The sequence below is a fragment of the Jaculus jaculus genome, chromosome 13 (genome assembly GCF_020740685.1).
Source record: "Jaculus jaculus isolate mJacJac1 chromosome 13, mJacJac1.mat.Y.cur, whole genome shotgun sequence".
Taxonomy (NCBI): domain Eukaryota; kingdom Metazoa; phylum Chordata; class Mammalia; order Rodentia; family Dipodidae; genus Jaculus; species Jaculus jaculus.
Window position 1 is genome coordinate 72,329,226 of NC_059114.1, and position 26,392 is coordinate 72,355,617.

General features: G+C 42.2%; 1 protein-coding gene across 1 annotated transcript in view; it reads left to right on the top strand.

The window, feature by feature from the left end:
- Positions 1–20,653, top strand: part of Agxt2 (alanine--glyoxylate aminotransferase 2) — a 53,279-nt gene extending 32,626 nt beyond the window's left edge. The window contains exons 8-14 of the mRNA XM_045132855.1: positions 599–699; positions 1,260–1,352; positions 4,353–4,485; positions 6,729–6,820; positions 11,070–11,219; positions 15,168–15,266; positions 19,935–20,653. Coding sequence (XP_044988790.1) covers positions 599–699; positions 1,260–1,352; positions 4,353–4,485; positions 6,729–6,820; positions 11,070–11,219; positions 15,168–15,266; positions 19,935–20,042 — 776 coding nt within the window. The 3' untranslated portion in view covers positions 20,043–20,653. The remainder of the gene's footprint in view (positions 1–598; positions 700–1,259; positions 1,353–4,352; positions 4,486–6,728; positions 6,821–11,069; positions 11,220–15,167; positions 15,267–19,934) is intronic.
- Positions 20,654–26,392: the final 5,739 nt, after the last annotated feature.

Consider the following 26,392-nt stretch of genomic DNA (forward strand, 5'->3'; position numbering starts at 1 on the left):
ATAATTCTTATTCTCCATTAATAGGGGAAAGGCCTATAAACAACAGATATAGGACCAAAAGCCAAGGGCTATGGTGGATAAAAGTTATCTGACTCTGGCATATTCTTCTTTAGACTGAATTCTAATTGCTTCGTAAACATTTTACTGACTCTGACAACAACAGGACTTTGGTCTTTAAAGCTGTGCAATCACACTAAGCAGCAATAAAAAGCAAATAGAGTTATTTTGAAATAGATTAACTCACCCCAATAACACTTGAGTTAGAACACCCAGATGAGAATATGGATGTCCTTAGATGAAACAGCTATCTAGACTAGACTCAGTGACACTTTAAGACATTTCTTTCACAAACAGAAATAGTTGAGATGATTTAATTATGTCTTTATGGCTGTCCTGATAAGTACCAGTTATTCCTACTAAATGTTTCTCCTTCAAAAATAAATATGCTCGGGTCCTAATTTACCATATTCTAGGGATATCCAGTTAATTTACTACTTGTACTTCTTCCCTTTATTTTTCCCTTCTTGTGTATGTCATTTTCACATCTCTACATGTGAAGTGTGTTTGTGTTAATTTGTTTATTGTTTGTTTGTTTCAGACTGTTGCCAAGCTAAAGAGCAGTATATTGAACAGTTCAAAGATACACTGAACACATCTGTGGCCAAGTCAATTGCAGGATTTTTCGCAGAACCAATTCAAGTGGGTATATGACTTTGGACATTCTTTCTAGTGGCTCTCTGAATTTTCCATTAGCAAAGAGTTTTGACAATTATTCTAGAAAGTTCGAGTTCAATGCCCAGTTCTATGCACCTTTCTAAATTCAGTTTATTCTCTTGGTCTCTTTCAATAAACAAAGGCTTTGATTTTTTTTTCAGTCAAATGTCCAAGATAGGTCTCCTCCATTTCCACACCAAATAGACAAGTAGTTGAAAGTATTAAATTCCTCAAGTTCTCAGAAAAAGAAAGTCCAAGTTGTTTAGCACTCACACTGTCTGAAAAAAAAAAAAAAAAGTCTTTATTTAATTTCAAGTCCTCTCGGTCTTCTTTTGTCTAACCTCATAAAAGAATAAAGTCACACCATTTACACCATTTTCCCAATAGGGTATGAGAGTAATGGATCCTCTTTGCACACACACGTGGTTGGAATAGTTAGTTGTACATTACTGTCGGGGTGGTGATTGTAATTATCTATCTTCTCTTTTGAATGCCGACCAAGGGCTCCTGCTGATAGCCTATCTTCTCGGCTTGGTCTTTTGCAGGGCGTGAACGGCATTGTCCAGTACCCAAAAGGGTTTCTAAAGGAAGCCTTTGAGCTGGTGCGAGAGAGGGGAGGCGTATGCATTGCCGATGAAGTGAGTGGCAACGCGGGAGAGCGATTTGGTGCAGTGGGAACAGGACGGGCACAGAAAGAAACTGCTTTAAAACCTCCGTGATATTCCATGCCATCAACTAAGGAAGCCTATGCTAGTTAGCCGCCTGGTTTGTTAGGAACTGAGTCAGATTAACAAATACACTAGCACTTAAATTTCCAAATCGATGTCTATCAAATAAATTGTTAGTGGGCATGGTGGCATGCTCTCGTTACCCAGCATGCTTTTTCTGTTATTAGTAGTAGTGATCATGGTAGTAGTCAGATTAGCAGTAATATTTCCTGGTTATATTTTCTTGGGTACAATATTCTTTTTTGCAGATGACTACAGAAGCCCTGACAACGATATAGGAAATTTCATCTCGTAATTTGGTGTTCATCTGAGTTTTTGCCAAATGACTTAACCAGTTTATTTAATCATCATCATCATAATCATCCAGATGCTAAGTTAGAATATTGCACCATTGCAGCTATTTAGGAAATAGTTCCCCCAAACCTGTAAAGTGTCAGAGTCAGAGCACCCTCATTGCAATAAACACACCGTAGCCCAGGGGCACACCCTTGAAGGGACACTTGCTGGCTTTGTGAGCTCTAGCCTGTGTATTTTAAAAGGATATATTTACTGATGTCTCATATTGGTGTGTATTAAAGAAAAGTCTAATGAGAAGATCTCTGGAGGTAAAGGGCCAGAGGATGGTCTTCAGGGCCATGAATGTCTTTTTGGCTCCCAGCTGGGACCCATTACAGTTGCGCTAAATGGTGACAGTCTCACCAAGGACAAGTGAAGAGCCTGTATGTCTCACACTCGTTACAGTCCAAGCCTTATATACTTAATCAGTTTTCTTTAACTAAAAACTCCCCACAGCAGATGTTGAGATATCCCTTTGGTAGAAATTTTGCAATTGTTGGCACCTCATGTTTAGCCAGATCTCTATTCTTGCCCAAAGTGGGCTGATGCCAGTGGTGTACAGCACACAGCTTGGGTGGCAGCTTCCCACAACCCCTGCCCTCTCCTCCCCTTGCCAGTGAGCTAAATAAAATCCCCGCTGAAGGTTAACCTGCCAGTAATGAAAATTGTATTCAATCAGTTTGAAATTAGCGCCATCAGGAAAGAGAACGAACTCTGGCCTTGGAACCAGCATGCACTGAATCTGCCACAATCGGGCTAATTAGAGGGAAAGGAGGCTGAATTAAAAGAAACTAAGAATTTCATAAGTTTCCCAGAGGCGTGGTCTCATGACTTGCAAGAACCTAACTGGATCTGTCTCACCGGGGGGAAGTCTAAGGAAGACTGCGCTGCTAACTGTCCTGAGGAGTTTGAAGCTGTTCTCAAGCAGAGAGTTCACATCCAGCATCCCACCCTAGATGCCCCACTGCCCAAGGAATGCTCCTGAGTGCATATGACTGACAATGACCAGCTCTCCTAATTCATACCCAACTCTCTGAAACCCTTACTTCCTAGATGACTAGTCATGGTTTGTTGTTCTATATAGTTTGTTCATTGCCCAACCACCTTGATGTTTCATCCTGTATACCTTTTTTTTTGAAACTTTTTTTTATATTTTATTTTTAATTATTTCAGAGAGAGATACAGAGATAGAAAGAGGCAAAGAGAAAGAGAGAATGAACATACCAGGGCCTCCAGCCACTGTAAATGAACTCCAGATGCATGTGACACCATGTGCATCTGGCTTATGTGGGTCCTGGAGAATTGAACCTGGGTCCTTTGGCATTGCGGGAAAGTGCCTTAACCACTAAGCCATCTCTCCAGCCCCTGTATACCTTTTATTGATGACACCAAGCTAGATAGATGGAGAGAAAAAGGAATACAGACAGGAAGACAAACTGAATCCCATGCCTTGCTTCAGCTCCCATTTGAGCCAAGTGATCAGCTTGCTCAGAGGACCATAACTCAGGAGCAAGAAGCCCACAGCTCCAGGCCTGATATGTCAAGAGTCCTGTGCCACAGATTTTCTTACATATCGATCATTGTCACCTAAAACTATCTCCTGGGAGCTCCCTGGAGAGAAAGAGGAAAGGAAAAGGAAGTCTAAGAAAGAAAGTTGTTCTGACATCTGCATTGAGGCTGAGCTTCAGGCGCCCGTGCCACATTCCATCTTGCCAACCGTGTCTGTAATGGAGACAGAGCCAGCGAGAGATGGCAGAGCCTTCACCGCCAGAAAGGCTCTGCCGGAAATTTGCCTGGAGGTGTTTGTGAGGCTTTACTCACTAGTCACTGGTGGCCTTCCTTCATTCATTTCGCAAACACTAAGTGTCTACCTTGGGCAGAAGAGGAATGAGACACATTCCTCTGCCTTTAGTCACATACATTGGTGATGAAAGTCCACAATGACAGGCTGATGGCCACAGACCCAGTGTGCCTTGAATAGAAGCCAGTAGAACTTAGAAACATGGGGCTTCAGAAACCAAGAGAATGGGGATAATGTGAATAACAACATAAAGCAGTTTCTAGACCAGAGAACTTCAACCCTGAGCTAACTGGCGCAGCCGGACTCTGCTCATGATGCCATTCTCAGGAAGGGGAAAAGGCAGCCGGTGGGTCCCTGGTCAGGTAGGAAGGGCCCGAGCACTCGGGACTGACAGTAACTCCTGCTCCCTCCAGCCTGGGCTGGAGCCAGCATCTCTACTTTTCTTCCTTGCTGCCCGACACCCAGGAGTGGCTAATTAGAATTCATATCCATGGTGCTCTTGCATGCATCATTTAGATAACCGTCAAGCAGCCCCACACTGTGTTGGGATGAGGATCTCTCCCTGACAGATAAAATAACAGAGACTCGGAGGATTAAGGAACATTTCCAGAATCTCAAAAGACTAGGAAATGGCTTTTGGTGCCTCAATCTCAGCTTTTGTCTGTGACAGTACAAGGAGCGAGGAGAGGGGGAGAAGGGAAGGGGTTAAAGGAGAAGAAAGGGGGAAGAACAGAAGACTGAGTGGTTTCCAATGATTTTGAACCTGTTTTCAGGTGCAGACAGGATTTGGAAGGTTGGGCTCTCACTTCTGGGGTTTCCAAACCCACGATGTGCTGCCTGACATCGTCACTATGGCTAAAGGCATTGGCAATGGCTTTCCCATGGCTGCAGTTGTGACCACTTCAGGTAGGACCTCTGGCAGTTCGTGCTGGCTTTTGACCCTCCTGCTCTGGCAATCGTAAGAGGTGCACGTGTTGGAACACACACAGGTCAGAGGCAGTGTGGGGACTGCATGTGAGCATGCCCAAGCAAAGCAAAGAGAAAACTGTCTGCCAGACCCAAGGGCAAAAAGAGAATCAACCATGCGCTCTATCTGTGAGATAGCTCAGTTCTGCCATCACAACAGTTATATGCAGGGTTCAAGCACAGTGGCAAAGGTCAGGAAAACATGCTACAAAATCAGACCAAAACCAACCCTGACTTCCAAAGAAGTCTAGCCTTCATGTGCCAATAAGAAACGACAAGGTTGAGACTGACAGATGTCTCTGTCAATCAGCCAAACAGCCATAGTCAACTCCAGCAACATCTCATTTGTCCAGAACATTCTATAAAAAGAACATAAAATTGCATTTTCCATTTTAGTGAGGATTCTCTGAGTATTGCTTTTATGTAAACCACTGTGGAAAAGTCTAGAAATTATATTTGTATTTCCCACAAATGATTAACACTTTTATGAGCCATTAAGTAATTAAGTACCTTGTGATAGTTGTTTTCATTGAACAAGTAGAGGTACAAAAATATGATGGTATATGGAGATGTCGTAATGAAGCCATTACTTTATATAATTGTTATATTATAATGTCAAAAACAAAAATAAAATTATATAAGGTCAAGTACAGTAGCCCTTTAAGTAGCCCTTAAAAGCTAGAATTAGGGCTGGAGAGATGGCTTAGCGGTTAAGTGCTTGCCTGTGAAGCCTAAGGACCCCAGTTCGAGGCTCGCTTCCCCAGGTCCCATGTTAGCCAGATGCACAAGGGGGCGCACACGTCTGGAGTTCGTTTGCAGAGGCTGGAAGCCCTGGCACGCCCATTCTCTCTCTCTCCTTCTATCTGTCTTTCTCTCTATGTCTGTCGCTCTCAAATAAATAAATAAATGAAATTTTTTTTTAAAGCTAGAATTATAGTACTTGAATATTCATGATTCATGAAAGATGGTTTTCTTGATGCCTTCATCTTAGTCTTAGTAGAAATCAGGAGAAAAAAATTAGCTGAGGGCTAGAGAGATGGCTTAGTGGTTAAGCACTTGCCTGTGAAGCCTAATGACCCAGGTTCAAGGCTCAATTCTCCAGGACCCACATTAGCCAGATGCACAAGGAGGCACACACGTCTGGAGTTAATTTGTAGTGGCCGGAGGCCCTGGCATGCCCATTCTCTCTCTCTCTCTATCTGCCTCGTTCTCTCTCTGTGTCCGTGATTTTCAAATATATAAATAAAAATAAACAATTTTTTTTAATTTGGCTGATTGAAGAGACTATATAAACTCCTCTAAGTCAAATTTTAAGGTATTTTCTGGTTCAGATACATTGTTCATCAAATATGATATATGGACACATAGATGTCATGGTGAAACCCATTTTGTAATAAAAAATTAATATTAAAAAACTCCCCTGAGACATGCTTATGCTTTGTGATCATAAACAAAGCCAACTGCTCTTATAAATGATAGTGGCCAATGTTTTTTTTTTTTTTTACTATTCTCCATTTTTTTTTACTGAAAATATTCTAAAAATAATAAAGTGCTATAAAATAAAGCATTATTATCAAGCCAAAAGAATTCCCCTGATTAAAAAAAAATTGTTATCAAACTTCTCAATAAGTAAATAAGCTATTTTTTCTAATCTGCCGTATTAGTCAGCCCTGACTGGTGAACCAAAATGCACAAACTGGGTGGTATAAGCAACAGAAATAGATGTTCTCACAGATCAGAAGGGGTAGAAGTTCGAGATCAAGGTGCCGGCGGGGCTGGATTCTGGTGAGGCTTTTCCTCCTGGCTTAGTCATGGCCACCTTCTCATTGCATCCTCACATGGTCATTCCTGACAAGCCCAAGGAAGAGAACCGAAGAGCAGACCTGGATCTCACATTGTCATAAGGACACTGGTCCTGTGGATTAGAGCTCAAGGCTTCTGATTCACTTAACGTGAATTTCCCCTTAAAGGTACAATCTCCAAAGGTAGTCACATTTGGGCCTAATGACTCACTATGCAAATTTTGAGGGGCATACAACTTAGACCATAATATCTCCTAGGTAAGCAAAGAATGAAGTCATTTGTTGCCATTCATATTGTGAAAGTGAATGCAATCCCAGTGGTGTGATGGGAGGTGGAGGGTAGGAATGTGTCACTCTACCCGTCTTTATTTTCTACCCTAGAGATTGCCAAATCTTTGGCCAAACGCATACTGCACTTCAACACCTTTGGAGGAAGCCCCTTAGCCTGCGCCATTGGATCTGCTGTGCTTCAGGTCTGTCCTGGCCTTCACATTAATACCATTCATTTGACAAAGGAGCCATTTCTAAACCACATATTTTATCAGAACTCTAGCACATTGCATTCATAAAGTGGATGGCTAGTTAGTAATTTATTAAGTTAAGGTAGATTCCTTGTAATTAGTGACCCCGTTTTAAGCTCCACTTTGAGTGCTTGAAGTAGTAGATAAGACATGCATAGGAAATATATGACTTAAATACATGTCTCAACTCATGTCTCCAACCACCTGGCTGGAGGAAGTGTCACTGGGGTAGATCCTGGGGTCCATCCCAAAGGTGTGTTTAGGGACAGATCTGATTTCCAGCCCATAGGTGTGTGTGCAGGGAGGTATGAGCTCTGGTGGGATCCCTGCTGCTTGTTGCTTTTTGGATGGTGTTGGGCTTGATGGTGCTGGCTGTTTGGTGGGGTTTCTCTCTGCTTGGATTGATGAATGGGAGCCAGCCTCTTCTGCCATTTGATGGAACTTCCCCTGGTCCTGTAAACTAATCCTTTCTTCCTATAGCTGTGTCTGGTTTGGATGTTCATCCCAACAATGTGAAACTGACTACAACAATTACTAAATGCTATTCACCTTTTTAAAAATTTTTTTTGTTTATTTTTATTTATTTATTTGAGAGTGACAGACAGAGAGAGAAAGAGGCAGAGAGAGAAAGAGAATGGCCACACCAGGGCCTCCAGCCAGTGCAAGCGATCTCCAGATGCATGTGCCACTTTGTGTATCTGGCTTACAGGGTCCTGGGCAATCAAGCCTCGAACCAGGGTCCTTAGACGTCACAGGTAAGCACCATGTCTCCAGCCCTGCTATTCACCTTTTTAACTTAATTTTGGCCTTGTCATATGTGCTTTTCTCCCTTTTTATCAAATCAAAATAATTATAACCTTAAGTTTTATCTGATTACAGTTGAATAATGCAGCTACTATGAACAACTGTTTAGCCCTAATCCCATTGAGTTAACATGATTTTAGCCTATTTATGCATTTTATGAAATGTCCTTACCAAAAGGCATAATAGCATAATATCATTTTCTCAAATAAACATAGTATATGGGCTGGAGAGATGGCTTAGTGATTAAACCACTTGCTTGCAAAGCCAAAGGACCCAGGTTTGATTCCCCAGAACCCACATAAGCCAGATGCACAAGGTGGTACATGCATCTGGAGTTCATTTGCAGTGGCTGGAGGCCCTGGTGTACGTACCCATTCTCTCTGTCTGCCCCTCTCTCTCTCAAATAAATAAATACAAATTAAAAAAAAATAAGTATAGCATATATCTGGATGAATGTCCAATGAGTTTAAAAGCTCAATTTGTAGGAAGAGAAACTTCGCTAAGATTAGGGGTCAGTAAGAATTATTCTACTATATATACTTTTATACTTTCTTTTAGAACAATGGGTATCATGTTACCTATTCAGGAATTAGGTTTATAATATTTTAATTAGGAATAAAGAAGTAAAAGTTGTCCTTGATAATTAAACAATTATCTTCAAATAATTCAATCATGAGATGAGAAAGTATGGGTAGAAATATGACATTTATTTCATTTTGTTGACATTACCAACTTCTTTTCCTTTTTCATTTTAGTTTTATGTCATCTTGACCAATTTAAATGGTAGCAAGGGATCAGGTTAATCAATAGATCTTTAAAGCATCAAGACTGGCCTGGAATCCTGCAGTTATTATTAGCTAAGCATTGATGCAGAACAAACATTTCACATTGCTCATCAAGAACCACAAGTGTCCATTGTGAGTGGAACGTAGGTGAAAATCCTTTCATAGCTTCAAGTACCTTGGCTATGGGTGCACGTGGGTCTCTGTTCAGCTAAAGAGACCAGGACCCTACAACTAGTGTACCCTGACCATGAGAGTTTTGTCTTGACTAAGGCTCCTGGCTGGAGGTCATTATCCCCTCTAGGAAAAGAACCTGTGCAATTTCTGGCTTAGAACAATTATCCTTTCCTCCCTTGAATCACAGTTCTCAGCCAAGTCTGGCAGTGAAATGCACTCTATCTTTTTTCCTAAACTCTTAGTGAACCCTGCAGTGGACATTATATCAGAGAGACATAATGCCTCTACCAAAACTTTTTCATGTATCACAGCAGATCTTTGTGTAGCCCATGTTATGTCCATGGGAGGCTTGGCTCTGGGCTCCATGTGTCTGGTTACATTACTATAAAGGGGGCCATGGATCATTATCTCTGTGTACTCTTCAGTCCACCTCAGAACTTTATATTGACAATTTTCATACATATACATAATGCATTTTATCATAACCTCCTCTGCTTACATTTTTTTTAATCTCTTCACCCCTGTTCCTCATTCACTGAACCCCCTTCTTCTTTCTAACTAGTTTCTCTTTCATTTTCATATCTTTTGGCCTTTTTTCATCATCCATATAGAAATGTTGATGGGCCCAGGATTGTACAGGTTCCAGAAAAGACACCCTCTATGAGGTCATGAATGCAATGGTCACTTCGTGTCGGAAGACAGTTCCAAAGCACTCCTCCTCATCTTCTCACTCTTACATTCTTCCCATCCTCTCTTCCACCATGTTCCCCAAGCCTTGGAGGATGTTATAGAAACGTCTTATTTAGTGCTGAGCACTCAACAGTCACTTATTCTCAGCACTTTGATTTTTTTTTTTAGTCTCCCCAGTATTCACCATCATCTACTAAAGAAGGTTCTCTGTCCAAAATTGAGAGCAGAACTAATCTATGGAAATAAATATAAATATTTAGAAGGCAATTTGATAGGCACAACATATCCATTTAGCCAAACAGTAGTTGCTTCCCTCATCTAAGGCCTATGACCATAGACTTTTGACTAGGCTTTCAGTATAAGACATGAATTCCCTCCTATGAAGTGGGCCTCAAATCCAATCAGAGAGCAATTGGTTACCCACATAACAGTAATACCACCATTGCACCAGTGAGCACATCTTGCCTGACTGGCCAGTTGTGCAGCATACATGCTGGATCTACCACTGGGTAATATTATTGTAAGACAAGAGATGACTTGTCTCCCTAACAGCCTGCAGAGCACTTTCCTTCACTACGACAGCCAGCAAGGAGGAGGCTTCCAACTTCAGTCATAGCTTGAATGCTCAGTGTCATGCAACAAAGGCATGTGGTGTCTTCAACAATAAAATCATGCCATCTATTCTGGTTGTCAACCAAGCACACTGGCAATAAACTGTGTTGTTTTGGGGCCTCCCAACCAACAACTCACTGGGAGGTTTCCCACTCCTACCACTGAGTTTTTCCTGTAACAACATCTGTTTTCTGGAAGCAGCATTGTCTACCTCTAAAGGGTACTTCTTCCTAAACTCTTTCTTTTTTAAAATTATATTTGTTAATTAGCTAACAAAGGACTATGTTTTCCTGTGGCTTTTTATTTCCCCTGTGGCTTTTTCACAAGGTCTTTAATTTTGGTTAATAGTTCCTCAACTCTTCTGCTCCTCCATTCCCCTCCCCTGACCTCACTTAAACCTTTCTACCCCCAGTATCCAGCCCCTCTAACTTACATATCTAGTGTGTATCTCCTGTCCCCTCCCCTAAAACAACTCTCTCCCTCCCCTTTCATGGTTCCTTTTTAGCTTCCTGGCCTCTGCTGACTTACTCCAACTTATACAAATCTAAAACTTTTTGTTGTTGTTGTTGTTGTTTTTCAAGGTATGGTTTCACTCTAGTCCAGGCTGACCTGCTATTCACTCTGTAGTCTCAGGGTGGCCTCGAACCCACAGCAATTCTCCTACCTGTGCCTGCCAGGTGCTGGGATTAAAGGCGTGCACCACCACATCTGGCTTTACAAATCTAAAACCTCTAAATTAGGATCTACATATGAGAGAGAATATGCAATGTTTGTCCTTCTGAGCATGGGTTGCCCCACTTATTATATATATTTTCTAGATCCATCAATGTTCTTATGAATTTCATAATTTCATTGTTCTCTACAGCTGACTAAAACTCCATTGTGTATATGTACCACATCTTCAATATCCATTCATTAGCTGAGGAGCATCTGATCTGATTCTGTTTCCTAGCTATTGTGAATAGAGCAACAATAAACATGGCTGAGCAAGTATCTCCATATTAAAGTGTAGCGTCCTTAGGGTATATGTCCAGAAGTGGTGTAGTGGATCATATGGTAGATCTATTTTGGGGTTTTTTTTTTTAAGCATCTTAGAACCTTCCCCTGTAAATTCATTTGGATCTTTCTCTCAACAGGTGATTAAAGAAGAAAATCTACAGGAAAATAGTCAAGATGTCGGTACCTACATGTTACAGAAGTTTGCTAAGCTGAGGGATGAGTTTGACATCATTGGAGATGTCAGAGGCAAAGGCCTCATGATAGGGATAGAGATGGTGCAGGACAAGGTAGGTTCTCGTGTGATGCTTCCTACCTTGCTCACTCTCAAGGAGAAACCGCAGTGGGTGGCAAGACTTGGCAGAGCTCTAGAGAGACTAGCAGGGAGTGCTGAGTATAAAAAGAAAGTGCAAGATCATGGAGAAGTCTAGGAAAGTAAGGGGGAGAATTTGGAAACAGGGGATTGTGATTCTGCTCTTGCAAGATCAGGCAAAAAAAAAAAAAAAAGGAGAATGATGTGGAAATCTGGGCAAGTAAGGAAGTTATTTGGGAAGGGCATGTGTCCAGAGAACTAGTAGAAATAAAGAAAAAAGGGTCAGGAAATGGGTATAGGTCAAAGTTTGCAATGAGGGGATTAAAAGGTGTATTGGATTTCCTACTTGTTTGTTTGCTTGTGAATGAATTTCAGTCAGCTAAATTAGGGAGAGATGAACTTCACTGAGGATTTGGATTCAACACAACAATTGAGTTTAGCAGTATTCATCCAAATATCACTGCTTCTGTTTCCCAAACACCTCCACGCCCCCCACTATTAAGCTGGAGTCTCACAAAATTATCTGTAACTCTTCCTTTGGATGCCTTCTTTGTCATGCCTCTCAAATCCTCTTCTCGCTCACTGCTGTTACCATGGCTGCTTGCTGCAAACTCTAGAACCTATAGCAGAAGGAAGTCATGCCTTTCTTGCACAGCAGCAAAGCTGGGTCTCCCCTGAGGAGATAGTACAAGGGAAATCTTGGCATGGGAAGGTGTCCTCAGATCAGCCTCAAGGTCCTGGCTCTTCCCCACAGGGATCCACATTTCTCTCATGCGGTTTCTTCTTTGGGTCTTACTTCAGATGGAATGATGCTCACTTCTTGTATTATTCAGACCATATCATGGATATAAGACTCTTCTCTAGGGCTGGAGAGATGGCTTAGCGGTTAAGCGCTTGCCTGTGAAGCCTAAGGACCCCGGTTCAAGGCTCGGTTCCCCAGGTCCCACGTTAGCCAGATGCACAAGGGGGCGCACGCGTCTGGAGTTCGTTTGCAGAGGCTGGAAGCCCTGGCGCACCCATTCTCTCTCTCTCCCTCTATCTGTCTTTCTCTCTGTGTCTGTCGCTCTCAAATAAATAAATAAAAAATTAAAAAAAAAGACTCTTCTCTAAAAGCTATAATATTTATATAAGATTTGAAAGCTGCAGGGGACAACAGGAAGAAAAAATAAATGAGAATGAGATGGGGGCCTCCAACTTATAAACTTATATATATTCAATTTGTGACTCAAGACAAATTTATGCCCATCCTGGTTCTCACCCGAGAAGATCGTTCAATGATACTTATAGTCCTCAAAGCCTAGCCTCCAGAAAGGAATGTTTAATGAGAGGAGGGGTGAGGCTATTTGAAGCCAATTTCTGTGTGTTCAAAGTCTTATGAGTAAAAATGTTTACAAGAACATTGTCATTGTAAAACATCAGTGTCTTCCCAAATAGCAATTAGTACAGAACAAATTAATCATTATCCATCTCTCCTACTACTGGATGGATATATGTTTAACATGGAAAGATATTCAAACCATGGGCTGGAGGGATAGCTTAGCAATTAAGGTTCCTGCCTGCAAAGCCAAAGGACTCAGGTTTAATGCCCTAGGACCCACATAAGCCAGATGCATTTGGAGTTCATTTGCAGTGGCTGGAGGCCCTGGCATGCCCATTTTTTCTCTCTCTCCCTCTCTCTCTTTCCCATAAATAAAAAATTAAAAAGTAAAGATATTCAAACTATAATAAAGAGAAAACAAAATAGGTTATAAAACATAGCTATGGAATGAGCTTTTCCCTCTTTTCTTTTTCTTTTTTCTTTATTTTGTTTTGCTTGGCTTTGCTTTTTGAGGTAGGGTCTTGCTCTAGCCCAGGTTGACCTGGAATTCATTCTGTAGTCTCAGGCTGTCCTTGAACTCACAACAACCCTCGTACCTCTGCCTCCGAATGCTGGGATTAAAGGCGTGCACCACCACGCCCGGCTGAGCTTTTCCTCTCTTATCTCTCCAGCATGTTAAGTCTAGTCTCCACCTAGATTTGGGTCCCAGCTCCTCCATTCAATGTCCTGCATCCAAATGTCACTCAAGTTTTCCACCAGCATGGAGGGAAGCACTCTCTGTGTCTTTATCTATGGATGTCCAAGTCTTTCCTAAGGTCCAGGTGTGCATCCATCTTGCTACGTAATGCTTGCCCCAACTCGGGGCCTCCCACTTCGATCCCTGTGGAAGATTCCTCCACCACTCAGTGCCTCATGAGCTCCTTTAGAAAAATTTTAGTTCAGGCATCTGAGTATCTTATAAATAACAGATTTATTTGTCTCAATTATGGATTGATTTGGGGCCCACGTAACACTTCAAACCAGATGCCTGTGGTTGCAGCAACCCAGAACAGCATATAGTTTAATTACTAACATGCCGACTTCCTTATTAAGCAATTGGCACACAGCGTGAACACAGAACATGAGCAGGCTGCCCTGTGGTCTCGCCCCGTTGATGATTGGCTTTTTCCTATGAAATACAAGATGTTCAAGTATGCATGGCAGTTGAAGTGAGGATAGGGCGGAATGGCTTCCCCGTGCAATAAATGAGGACCGAAGAGGCAAGCAAGGACGCATGGTAGAATTTTGGGTCAATGAGAACTGAATAGTCTTTCCCTACATACCAGGTCCCTATTATCCAACAGTCAGAAAGAATGTTATTTTCCATATCTCAAAGCTTTAGAACATTGGGGGGAAGAAAAAAGCAGACGTCTCTCAAGAGTACTGTCACGTTGTGTTCTCAGACACTGACTGATACCTTAAGAGGAATGAAGGATTTGGAGCAAGAGTTAGCTCTGGAACTGGTGAGGAGATGCCAAGCTAGAAGAGATGTCAAGACCCACAGGGAAGTGTTTAGGAAGCCCTGGGAGGCAAGAAGAACCAGGCAGAGCACACTGAAGGGAGCTGTCCTCTACCACAAGGGCTGACTCAAGAGCAGGGTCGTGGCCTATATGTGCAAATCCAAAGAGCCCAACCAGCCTGAGGCTCCCTAAGACTGGTCTGTGGAGGCCAGGGCCATACGGGCACTGAAGGCTCACTGGCTGAGAGCTGGAAGCATTCCCAGGCCAGCCATCTAAGGAACATTTTAAAAATGCAAATATTCTAACTTGGCTTAACATGAGGCCCAGATCTCTTTGGTGTGAAAGGCTTCCAGATTCAGGTTCCGTCTGACTTGAAATGACAAAATTGGAGGGAAGTATTTGTGCTCACAAACTGAGAAGGGGGTAGACACACAAAAGAAAGATGCCATTACCAGCCCAATGTCCACCACAGGGGAACTGACAGGCCTGAACCCTAGCTGGGGACTAATACCAGATGCCTAAAGACCTGACACAACCTATTGACTCCCTGTTGCTTTCTTCCCTATCATGAAGTCTTGGAAACAGGAAAACAAATTCCACAGAGAAGATGAGGGCAGATCAGCTCTACCTCAACTCTCTGGCCATGCTGTGGCTAGGGGAAAAGTTTGTCTGCTTGTGCCCTTGTGCAACTAAGCCACCTCCTGGGCTTTGAAATGAGCTCTCATTCAAGCAGAACACAGCAAAGAGCTGAGGAGGATTTCAATATGCACAGAGCAGATTCCAAAGTCAGCAACTAAAAATCCAAATTCCCAAAGTGGACATTAACACAGCCAGGATCCACTGGATAACCACACAAGGAATTTCATTTTGTCCTTGGGAATTTGGAACAAAGTAGAAGAGAAGCAAATAATTTTAACAATCCTCCAGATTTCTGACCAGCAATTAACAGCTTCATTTAATTACAGGAACATTGAGTGTTTGAATTCTGTTGCGTTTTTTTTTTCTGTGGTTTTTTTCCCCTCTCGTTTGGGAAATAATTCTTCTAACCATTCAGACACCAAACAGAAAACTTTTTTTTTTTTTTTTTTTTTTTTTTATGTATCCACAGATAAGCTGCCAGCCTCTTCCACGTAAAGAAGTAAATCAAATCCATGAGGACTGCAAAGACATGGGACTCCTTGTGGGCAGAGGAGGCATCTTCTCTCAGGTAAGGGCCAGTCTGGTGTCTGATGATAAACTAAATCCTCTCTGATGTGCCATTAATCTCCAGGACTCAGCCACACTTTTTTTTTTTTTTTTCAAGGTAGCGTCTCACTCTAGATCAGGCTGACCTGGAGTTCACTCTGTAGTCTCAGGGTGGCCTCGAACTCTCAGCGATCCTCCTACCTCTGCCTCTGCTGGGATGAATGGCGTGTTCCACCATGCCCAGCTTCAGCCACACTTTCTATAGGGATAGTGTTCAAAAGACCCAGACAAGACAAGACAAGAAAGGCTTCTGGCCACTAGAGGGTGATGTGGTAAAATGGTTTGGTTATCAGTGTTTTCTGGGCAAACCGTAGACACCCAAGTTATACAGCTAAGCCAGATGACTTATGGCCTAGGTGGCAACAGTCCTAACAGTCACACAATGGATACATTTGCATTACATATAAATTAACTCTAGATCCCGAGGAGGCAATCATAGGCATACTTTATTTTTTAATAATTTCTAGGTTTTTTTAAGTATTTTATTTATTTATTTATTTATTTATTTATTTATTTATTTATTTATTTGACACACACACAGAGAGAGAGAGAGAGAGAAAGAGAAAGAATGGGTGCACCAGGGCCCCCAGCCACTGCAAATGAACTCCAGATGCATGCGCCATCTTGTGCAGCTGGCTAACGTGGGTCCTGGGGAATCGAACCTGGGTCCCTTGTCTTTGCAGGCAAACACCTTAACTGCTAAGCCATCCCTCCGGCCCTCATAGGCATTCTTAAGCAGACCTCAATAGCTGACTTTGTGAACCTGCTCGACTTTGGTGACCGTTGTGACAGGGCACAACCGAAACGCTCTGGTTGCTTCAGCTGACCCCTGAAAGAGAGGGAGGGGAGCATCCTATTCACGTTCTCTGGTATAGAACCCAAGAGCAGCCAACTCCCAATGTTCTTAACCCTCAGCTGCAATATTCAGAGGCAAAGCCCACCCTGCTCCCTTCCAGGAAAGCTAGGCCCCAGTCCACAGTGTGGCCCGGACGGCAAGCATGAGGCGATGGCGAGCAGCAGGGGCCTGCCTCTCCATCCCTCACGCCAGCCGGCCCCTCACCAGGATTGAGTCCCAAGGCAGAGACTGAAGAATGAGAATCACTTTTGTTCCTCCCTTAACTTCTTCTTTACCCTTTCTCATTTGTCTTGCCAACTTAAAAATCGTTTTTAACGTTTATATCAAAATAAAGCCCATTTGGGCTGGAGAGATGGCTTAGAGGTTAAGTGCTTGCCTGTGAAGCCTAAGGACCCCGGTTCAAGGCTCAGTTCCCCAGGTCCTACATAAGGCAGATACACAAGGGGGCACAAGCATCTGGAGTTCGTTTGTGGTTGCTGGAGGCCCTGGAGCACCTATTTGCTATTATCTGCCTCTTTCTCTCTCTATCTGCCCCTCAAATAAATAAATAAAAATATGCAAAAAAAGTCCATTTATGCAGAAGTGATTTTCAGTGCAGGTATGCATGGAGTGAGGTACAAATGAGTTGATGCATATCTATCTCCTCATATATCCTTTTTTTGTAGGTAGAACATTCAGAATCTTTTCTTCTGCACATTATCTTTAGTCACTCCAGTATGCAACAGAGCTTATTTCTCCTGAATGTAATTGAACATGTCCACCCAGTTTAAACATTATTCATTCTTCCCAAATCCCTTGCTCTCTTCCAGCAGTCCCAATTTCGTGAGCACTGATGTACCCACTTCTCATCTTACACTTCTCAGACATAATTGAAGCTATCAGACAATATCTACATGTAAATTCTAGAAGTAAATTTCTATACAAATCAAATAGCGTAATGCAATTATTAAATCTTAAGGTATCCAAGTAAAAAAGATATGAAATAAATAGTTGTTCGCTTCTTTGGCTACTCCTTATTTTTGGTAAATATTTATCATAAGTGGTAAACAGCAATTGGCACGCTGGGAACCAAAGCTACAATAAGTAAGTTTGGGTCCCGCCTTTCATTGAACTGCTGGGAGAGAAAAACATATAAACAAAGTTAAAGTCGCTTCTAAAATATAAAAGAGGTGATAGAGGAGCAAGAACAGATGCCTAGACAAGGCACTCTGGCTAGCAGAGTCTTAACTAACCATGCAAGTGGTCAGAGCACATGAAAGACACACGGCGGCAAGCTGCCCATATGCTGATGTAACTGGAGCATAAGGCCAGAGGGAATGGTTGGGTAGAGTAAGACATCTTTGGTAGGCCCTGCTCTCGACACATTAGAGTGAAGGAACTTATTTAATGGCCTCAACAAGTCTAGGAAATAAGTACTATTATTGTCCTCTTTTTTTTTAACATTTTATTTATTTGATACAGAGAGAGGGAGAGAGATAGAGAATGAACACTCCAGGACCTCAAGCCACTGCAAACAAATTCCAGGCCTATGCGTCACCTTGTGCATCTGGCTTACATGGGACCTGGAGAATCGAACCTGGGTCGCTAGGCTTTGCAGACAAATGCCTTAACTGCTAAGCCATCTCTCCAGCCCTTATTATTATCCTTCTCTTTATAGATTAAAAAGGTACAGAGCAGTTAAGTAAATTGCTCAAGGCACTCCGCTGCTAAGTGGCAGAAGTAAGATTCAAGTTCAGGTAGTCTGACTTCTGAATCTATCCTCTGAAAGGCATCCACCTAAGTGAAGGGGCTGGAGGCAAGGAGTCTGGGTGCGGGCTGAGGATGTCGAGCTGTGGCAGTACAATCGAGGCTACACACTGAGGTTAATTCTGAAAATAAAACACATAAGACTTGGATATGAATCATGAGTAGGAGGATCAAGGATGTTGCCCTCATTCATGTCTGACTTGGCGTAGGGTGGATATGAATGAATTCATCTTTGAACGTGCCTCCGCTGGTGGCATTTATGAACAGTTGCTTGTATATTGTTGCTCAAAGGAAAGGGCTGTGGCGAGGATCATAGTTTTGGGTCATCATTATGGAAGAGGCGAAATAAGGAGATAGCCTAGCATCCCAATGATAAGCTCAGCAAAGGACAGAAACCTGGGAAACACGTCCCTTCAATGGGCGTAAAGCAAACAGACTCAGGTGGAAGCAGAAAAGCAATGAGCATATGGGGACGGTTAGAGGAACACGGACTTGTACAAGCAGGAGATTTGGTGGCTCAGGAAGAAAGACAGCAAATGTTAAAGGCAACAAAGATATCCAAGAAGGACATGGGCTCAGAAACATCCAGCGAATTCCACGTTTTGCAAGTAACCTAATGACAGTGTCATCAGAATGTTAGCAGGGACTGAAACCATAGTGCAATGAGTTCAGACATAGATGGAGGAGGATGGATTGGAAAACAAAGTTAATAAACATCAACCACTATTTTTAGTTAATTTTGGGTAAAAGCAGCAAGAAAATATTTGTATTGCAGCTAGAAGGGACTGGGAGTTAAATTCAGAATTAGTGCAATTTAGTTTTTGGAATATCAGAGATTAAATCTCTTCACTGATAGACTGAGGAGAAATTGAAGAAAGACCAAAGATGCAAGAGAACATGGGAATGTTATTCGAAATAAAGGTGATGGTCCAGAGTCAAGGGCACAGGTGAACAATTTAAAGTTGAAGGTAAGCCTGGCATGGTGGCACATGCCTTTAATCCCAGCACTCGGGAGGCATAGATAGGAGGATCGCCGTGAGTTCAAGGCCACCCTGAAACTCCATAGTGAATTTCAGGTCAGCCTAGACTAGAGTGAGACCCTACCTCGAAAAACCAAAAATAAATAAATAAAGTTGAACATTAAAGACTCTATTCTCTGAGCTTTAGAAAAGTATGTAAGAATAGATGTAGGAATAAGCAGGTTTATTGAAAGATTTTTGCCTGAAAGGTTTAAGTTCCTCCAAGAAATAGAAGACATGATTGCTTATGAAGGAGAGTGAGGCTCATAGGAGCTGTTCAAAGAAATTGCCAAGAAGATTTAGAATAAAGAAGCTGGCTAAGGAAGAGAGAAATTTCCGGAAGCAGCAGATGTTGTAGACCCTGAATGTCAAGAGAGGTCAGTCAGGTCCTGTACTTCTCAGCATGCACCAGCGTCAGGGTGGAAGTGCTTATGGCATGGGGTGGGGGGAGGGGTGAGTAGCTCAGTCAACTACAGAACATGAGATCTACTTGGGCAAGGGGCCTGACGATGATGAAGGAATGAATAAATGACACCTTCCTGAAAAAAGAGTAGGCACAATGAGAAGCAGTCTTTGGCATATTTATTGCCCATGAAGGTCAGGACACTGGCCTTGCACACGAATGGACGCACAATAGTGGAGATGTCATTGTGGCAATTGGAAGACTCAGGCCAGCTGACTGGATTTTGTATGTGACAGAGTTGAGGCTTAATGCTGGCAGAAACTGAGCACAGACAGGGGCCTAAGATCTCAGTAAGTGCAGGAGAAGGGCCGAGAAGTGAGCAGATAATGCAGGTAACAAGGAGAATAAGAACGGGCACCGGAGCCTGTACAAGCTAGAGGATGAGAGCCTGGGTACAGGGAGGAGGGGCTCTACCCGATGAGGGAAATGTAGGAACAAGGTTTTGGATTCTTAGCTGAGCACATTTCCCTGAAAGTCATATTCGGTTCTCTGAGGATTTAGGGCTCTAATTTTTTTTTTTTTTTTTTTTTTTTTTTGCCTTCTCAGACTTTCCGTATTGCACCCCCAATGTGCGTCACTAAGCCAGAAGTTGATTTTGCAGTGGAAGTATTCCGTTCCGCCTTAATTCAACACACAGAGAGAAGAGCTAAGTGAACATTTCAGAAATAAAAATAACCACAAGCCTCGAGAACTCCTCACGATGTGCAAGGATTGAATTTGAGGGATTTCAAAACCACTGGCATTGGGTGAAAAACTGCAGCTCTCCAGAGCACTTGGAAAGACATGGTTGACTCCCTACTGGCCGAATTTTTTTTTTTTAGACTTATTAACAATTCTATCCTTCAAGAAATTGTCTCCGTCCTTGGCTTACAAAATAGACCCCAATTAATATAGATGAGTGTATGATCATTGCATCTCCTTTTGCATTATCTGGTTTATGGAGGATTTGTGGGGCATGCTTGTGGCCAATGAATACTGAAGGAAAAAACAATGTGTGGCAGCATCTCCAGAGGAATGTTCCCTGGCCTTCCACCCTTTCGCTCAGGAGATGTCTCTTGCTGAACTGAGGACACTGAATACCAAGGTGGGATCCCTCAAAGCACGTCAGCACCAGGGGCTGAGAAAATAAAGGCTGCCCAGGGCGGAGGACACACAGAAGCTGAGTGCCTACTACTCATCTCCATGAATCACTGAGGGTGCATCCCGAAGCTACCCAATCTCGGTGGGTCCTGCCCTGAGAAAATAAATTCACTGTAGCGCATAAATCTTTTAGTGTTTCCCATTACTGCAGCCCAAGATTTGCTGAGAAATGATGCAGAAAAAATCTTAGGGAAATGACACACTCCAGGTCTTTATTTTTTTTTTTTTTTTAAGGCAGGATCTCACTCTAGCCCAGGCTGACTTGGAACTCACTCTGTAGCTCCAGGATGTCCTCAAACTCATGGTGATCCTTCTACCTCAGCCTCCTAAGAGCTGGTATTAAAGCTGTGTGCCACCATGTCCAGCCCATCCCAGACACTTAAATCTCTTAAAACATCAGAGTCTCCTTTCCTTCTCTCGTCCCCCTGCCGTCATCTCACCCTGACAAGCCCCAATTACTATTACAGCAATCGAATTTCTATTTGGTTTCCAAACTTGAGTGTATACATTTAGTCATGTATTAATATATACATTCATAAATTTTCTCCCACAGAGGCGAACCTGATTTTAATTATTTTATATTTATTTGAGAAAGAGAGAGGGAGTATGGCCATGCCAGGTCCTCCAGCCACTGCAAATGAACTCCAGACACATGTACCACCTTGTTCATCTGGCTTATGTGGGTCCTTGGGAGTCAAACCTGGATCTTTTGACTTTGTAGGCAAGTGTCTTAACTGTTAAGCCCTTGATTTGAACTTTTTTTTAACTTGACTTATTTGCTTAGATGTATTTGAAAGTAAACTTTCTGTAATAACAATGAATGAAAAAGCATTCTACATGTTATCACTGAAAAGTAACCATTGAAACAGAGCAAACACATGCAGTTCCAAGGAGATAAAGTTGTTTGCAAATATTTCTAGCCTTAGACCTCTCTTTCTTCAAACAGAAGGTTAGAGTATCTGAGTGCTTTTCAAACCATCCCAGTAGTCTGGGGAAATAGCTCAGTACAGTGCTTGCTGTATAAGCACGTGGATCTCAGTTTGTCCCCCAGAACCCACATGAAAATGCCAAGTGGGGAGGTGCACACATGTAATCCCAGTGCTGAGGAGGCAGAGGCAGCCAGATCCCTGGACACGCACTGAGCCAGCCAGTCTCGTTTACTTGGAGAGTTACAGGCCAATGAGAAACCCATATCAAAAAAAAAAAGAAAAAAGAAAAAAACTCCGGGCGTGGTGGCACACACCTTTAATCCCAGCACTCGGGAGGCAGAGGTAGGAAGATTGCCATGAGTTCAAGACCACCCTGAGCTCCATAGTGAATTCCAGGTCAGCCTAAGCTACAGTGAGACCCTACCTTGAAAAAAAAAGTGGACATTCGAGGAATGGTACCTCAGAAATGCACTCTGGGCTCCCCACTCATGTGCACACATATGCACACATACCCTCACAGACACAAATGCAGATCACAAAAGCAAAAGGAAAAGGAAACCATACTAAGAAAGCAAACTGAGATCATCTGAACTACAAACAAGGTTCCGGAGAATTACAGGGGAAATAACTTTCTCAGCATATGATTGGTTATGTATTTAAAGCTATGTCCCAGTTTGAAGCTTTGTCCTCAGTGTCTATCCCACGGAAATGTCTCTTCTAACACATCCTACATCTTGTTGCCAGATTTGTTTCCATCAGACACTACCTTAAACATAGCACTCCCCAGCATAAAACCTCCCAGGGTCTCCCCATAACCCCCCAGATAAGGTCGCAATGCCTTCACAAGGAACTCCACCGCCGCCCAGTGCCCAAGCAGAGCACACCCTTCAGAAACATTCTATTTCAGCACATTGGATTCAGAGTCAAGTTCTTATGCTGGATTTTAGCTATGCATGATTATGAATACCTATTAACTTCTTAGCCTCAGTTTGAGCCTAGAGTATTAAAACTTGCCATTCTTTTTTTTATATATAATTTTTTGTTTATTTTCATTTATTTGTTCGAGAGCAAGAGAGAGAGAGAGAGAAAGAATGAGTGCGCCAGGGCCTCCAGCCACTGCAAACAAACTCCAGACATGTGCGCCCCTTGTGCATCTAGCTAACGTGGGTCCTGGGGAATTGAGCCTCGAACCGGGGTTCTCAGGCTTCACAGGCAAGCACTTATCCGCTAAGCCATTTCTCCATCCCTAAAAACTTGCCATTCTTACATACTGAAGTTTTCACTGGAGTCAAGTGAACCATGCATGTAAAACAAAATTGCAAAACTAATGGCCCACACAAAAGAGAAATCCCTTCTCTACAAACTGCATTTTCCCTTCTTTCCCTCATTACAAAATCAAGAATAGTTTCTGTGCTCCATTTATACTCCCTTCCCTCTCAGCCACAAAGATCTCTTTCTTGTCATTCATTCCTCGAAAATAAGATCATCCAAACAGACTTCTTTATGACCAAAAATGTTCCTTTTGAATGGTTGTTTGTTTGTTTGTTTTTGTTTTTGTTTTATTTTTTTCCCTGAACAACTGCTCCTACTGAAATAATGCCTGCCTCAGTTCAGCTTTATGATCCTTCTACCTCACATGGCTCTTTCTTTTCTGGAAATTTCTCATCCAGAAGATTCCACTTGGGCTATTTCTTTTTCTGTATTATACTCTCTGCCTATAAGCAACCTTCTCCATATTTGAAATTTCACCCTACCTTAACTATGCTAAATCCTTTTCTTCAGTCCCAACCTTTTCTCTGTGTTCCAACCCCAGCTCCAGCTCTGAAATTACAGTTCTCTGATGTGTTTCCTTATATGTCACAAGGACATTTCAACAGATTTAACATTTCTTGATTCCTAGTACCTTTTATCTTGGGCTCATAACGTAGTTCTATTGTTTGTTGCAAGTTATCCTTTTGCTTTTCATTTAACTAAATTTCATAAACACTGTCTCAAACATTTCTAGTATGGACCACTTTTTTTTTTTTTTTTACTAAAACCACCTTAATTTTGGCAATTATCTGTCCTAATTTGTTTAAACCATCTCCTGAATGGTATCATTCCCAGTCCATTCTAATAACATACTATAACAAAATCACATACTAATAACAAAACCACATAAATTTTCATGTCTCTTATGTCTTGAAGCTTTGTAAAAGCCCCCTCTCTCCCCCCCCATTGTCCATGAAATAAAATTCAATCTTCAATTAGATGGTATTCCAGAGTCTTCACAATTTGTCACCAAATCACCTTTTTTTTTTTTTTTAGATTTCCACTATTCTTTTCATATCATGAATCTTGGTTCTTTGCTTCTGTGTTCTCTGAAATGTTCTCTTCTCTGTCAGTGGAAATTATGGGGTCAGAGCTTGAACAAAAAAGCAACACTTAGTTCTTACAAAAGATAAAGTTTACAATAGCCTCTTAAGGGCTTAATAGAAAATGAAGAAGGAACAGTAAAACTCATACGTAAAGTCAACAGCAATAACAAAGCTCAGATACATGCAGCCAATAGGACTTCCTGTCCTGGAAAGTGGGAACTGAAGGGTTTGAGTATTCAGATGAATTCATAGAGTAGATCCCTTGTGGCTCTCTGAATCCCACGGGTGCTTGAATAGACATCACAATATTCTCTATTCATATTCTGCTTCTATCATACATCATATGCCACTTCAAGGTCTTGGTCTGCTTGTATTGCTAGAACAGAGTACTTGAGATTGGGTAACTTATGAATAATAGAGCTTCATTTGGACTCATGGTACTAGAGGCTTAGAAGCACAAAACGGGGCAGCTGTATTTGCCAAGGGCTGTTTCAAGTCACAGCGGAGCGCAAAGGAACAGGTGAGCTTGCAGAAGAGAGCAGACATGAGGGGCGAACTTGCTTCATCACTGTTGGGGCTCACAGTTCCCAACTGGGTAGCAAAAACAAGGACTCACTCACAAGAGAAAAGTACCAATCTATGTGTACTCCACCTCCATGACCCAACACTCGCCACTAGACCCCCACCTCCTATCTCCAAAAACTGCCACATCGGTGGCAAAACATATTCCAGTCCTGACACAAAGCCAGCAATAGAATTCCAAAAGGTAACCGGGTGCTGCACCCCATGTCTGGGTTGTTGAGAGACCCATTGCTCTACACCAGTTCCTGTTGGTCAGGAGAAACCACAAGTTGATCTTGAAAGGCAGAGAAGATGAATACACATCTGGAGCGGGAAAGGCAAAAGGCTGCTGCTTTAGAGCACGGATGGCCCAGCGTTTCTTCCCCAAGCTCATAAACAAACAGGATTCCTTCTTCCTTCCAGTTGGAGTCGTGGGCAGGAGTTTTAGCACCACCATTTTTTCTTCCTTCCATTTTCTGCTCTACCCACAGGAGGTGGGATATAAGCCAACTTACATAAGATAAGAGCCCACACTTGTGCCAAGCTCTCATTGTATTTCCTGTCTTGCTAGAACAGTCCAAAGTGAAGATAATGAACACTTGGCTCAAGGAAACTTTTCAACACACAAGGGACATACTGGCAGTTAATCATGTAATTAGAATTTAACTTTAAAATGTTGGCAACTGTTTTAAAACACTTGAATGCCAATCTACTCAGGAAGAAGTGATTTTCAAAAGATCATAGCAGGGCTGTATAGATGGCTCAACAGTTAAGGCACTTGCCTGCAAAGCCTAACAACTCGGGTTCAATTCCCCAGTACACACATAAAGCCAGATGCAAAAAGTGATGCATGTATCTAGAGTTCATGTGCAGTGAGTAGAGCCTTGGTACGTACATCCAACTCCACTTTCCCTCTCTCCCTCCCTCCCTTTCTCTCTACTTGCAATAAATAAATAAATTATTTTTAAAAGTCATATTAAAGTTTGGGTATTGCCAGGTGTGGTGGCACACAACTTTAATCCCACCTCGAACTTTAACCCTACCTCGAAAAACCCCAAAAAAATTTTTTTTAATTTTTTTTGGGGTATTACATTAATGATGATAATTGTTATAAATTAGTATCTACATCTACGTAATATAATTGTTACTATACTCCTTTTTTTTGTTTTTTTTTTTTTTTTTTTTTTTTTTTTTAGAGGTTGGGTCTCACTCTGGCTCAGGCTGACCTGGAATTCACTATGTATTCTCAGGGTGGCCTCGAACTCTCGGCGATCCTCTTACCTCTGCCTCCCGAGTGCTGGGATTAAAGGCGTGCACCACCACGCCTGGCTACTATACTCCTTTTTGTAAAATTTCATCCTATATATCAGTGTAGCGTTTACCTTTCCAGTACAATTGTCTCTCAGTATTCATGAACGATTGGTCCTAAGTCCCTTTGCAGATACAAAAACTTGAGAATGTTTAAGGCTTTCATGTAAAGGGCACAGTATTTAGGCACAACTTACATACATCCACCTACATCCTGACTATCACCTCTAGATTACCTATAATCCACAATACAATGTAAATGTTAGTATGGCTTAGTGGAATAAAAATGAGAAAAAATGTGCATGTTCAGTACAGATGCAATTTACGCTTGCATGTGTAGTCTATGTGATGTGGAGATGGGGCATTATGCAAGTGTATTTGCAGATGCATCTGCAGGCACACAGAGGCCAGGGGAGAATGTCGGGAGTCCTTCCTCGATTGCTCAACTAGGTATTTCCTTAAGATGTGTCTCTCTTTGTCTAAGCCAGGAGCCACAGTTTTTGTGAGCGCCGCCTCTGCTCCCCACAGGACTAAGCTTACAGACATGCATGGCCATGCCTAGCTATTTTTAAAAAATATTTATTTTTATTTATTTGTTTGACAGAAAAAGAGGGAGAGAGAGAATGGGTGTGCCAGAGCCCCCAGCCACTGCAAATGAACTCCAGACGCATGTGTCCTCTTGTGCATCTGGCTAACATAGGTCCTAGGG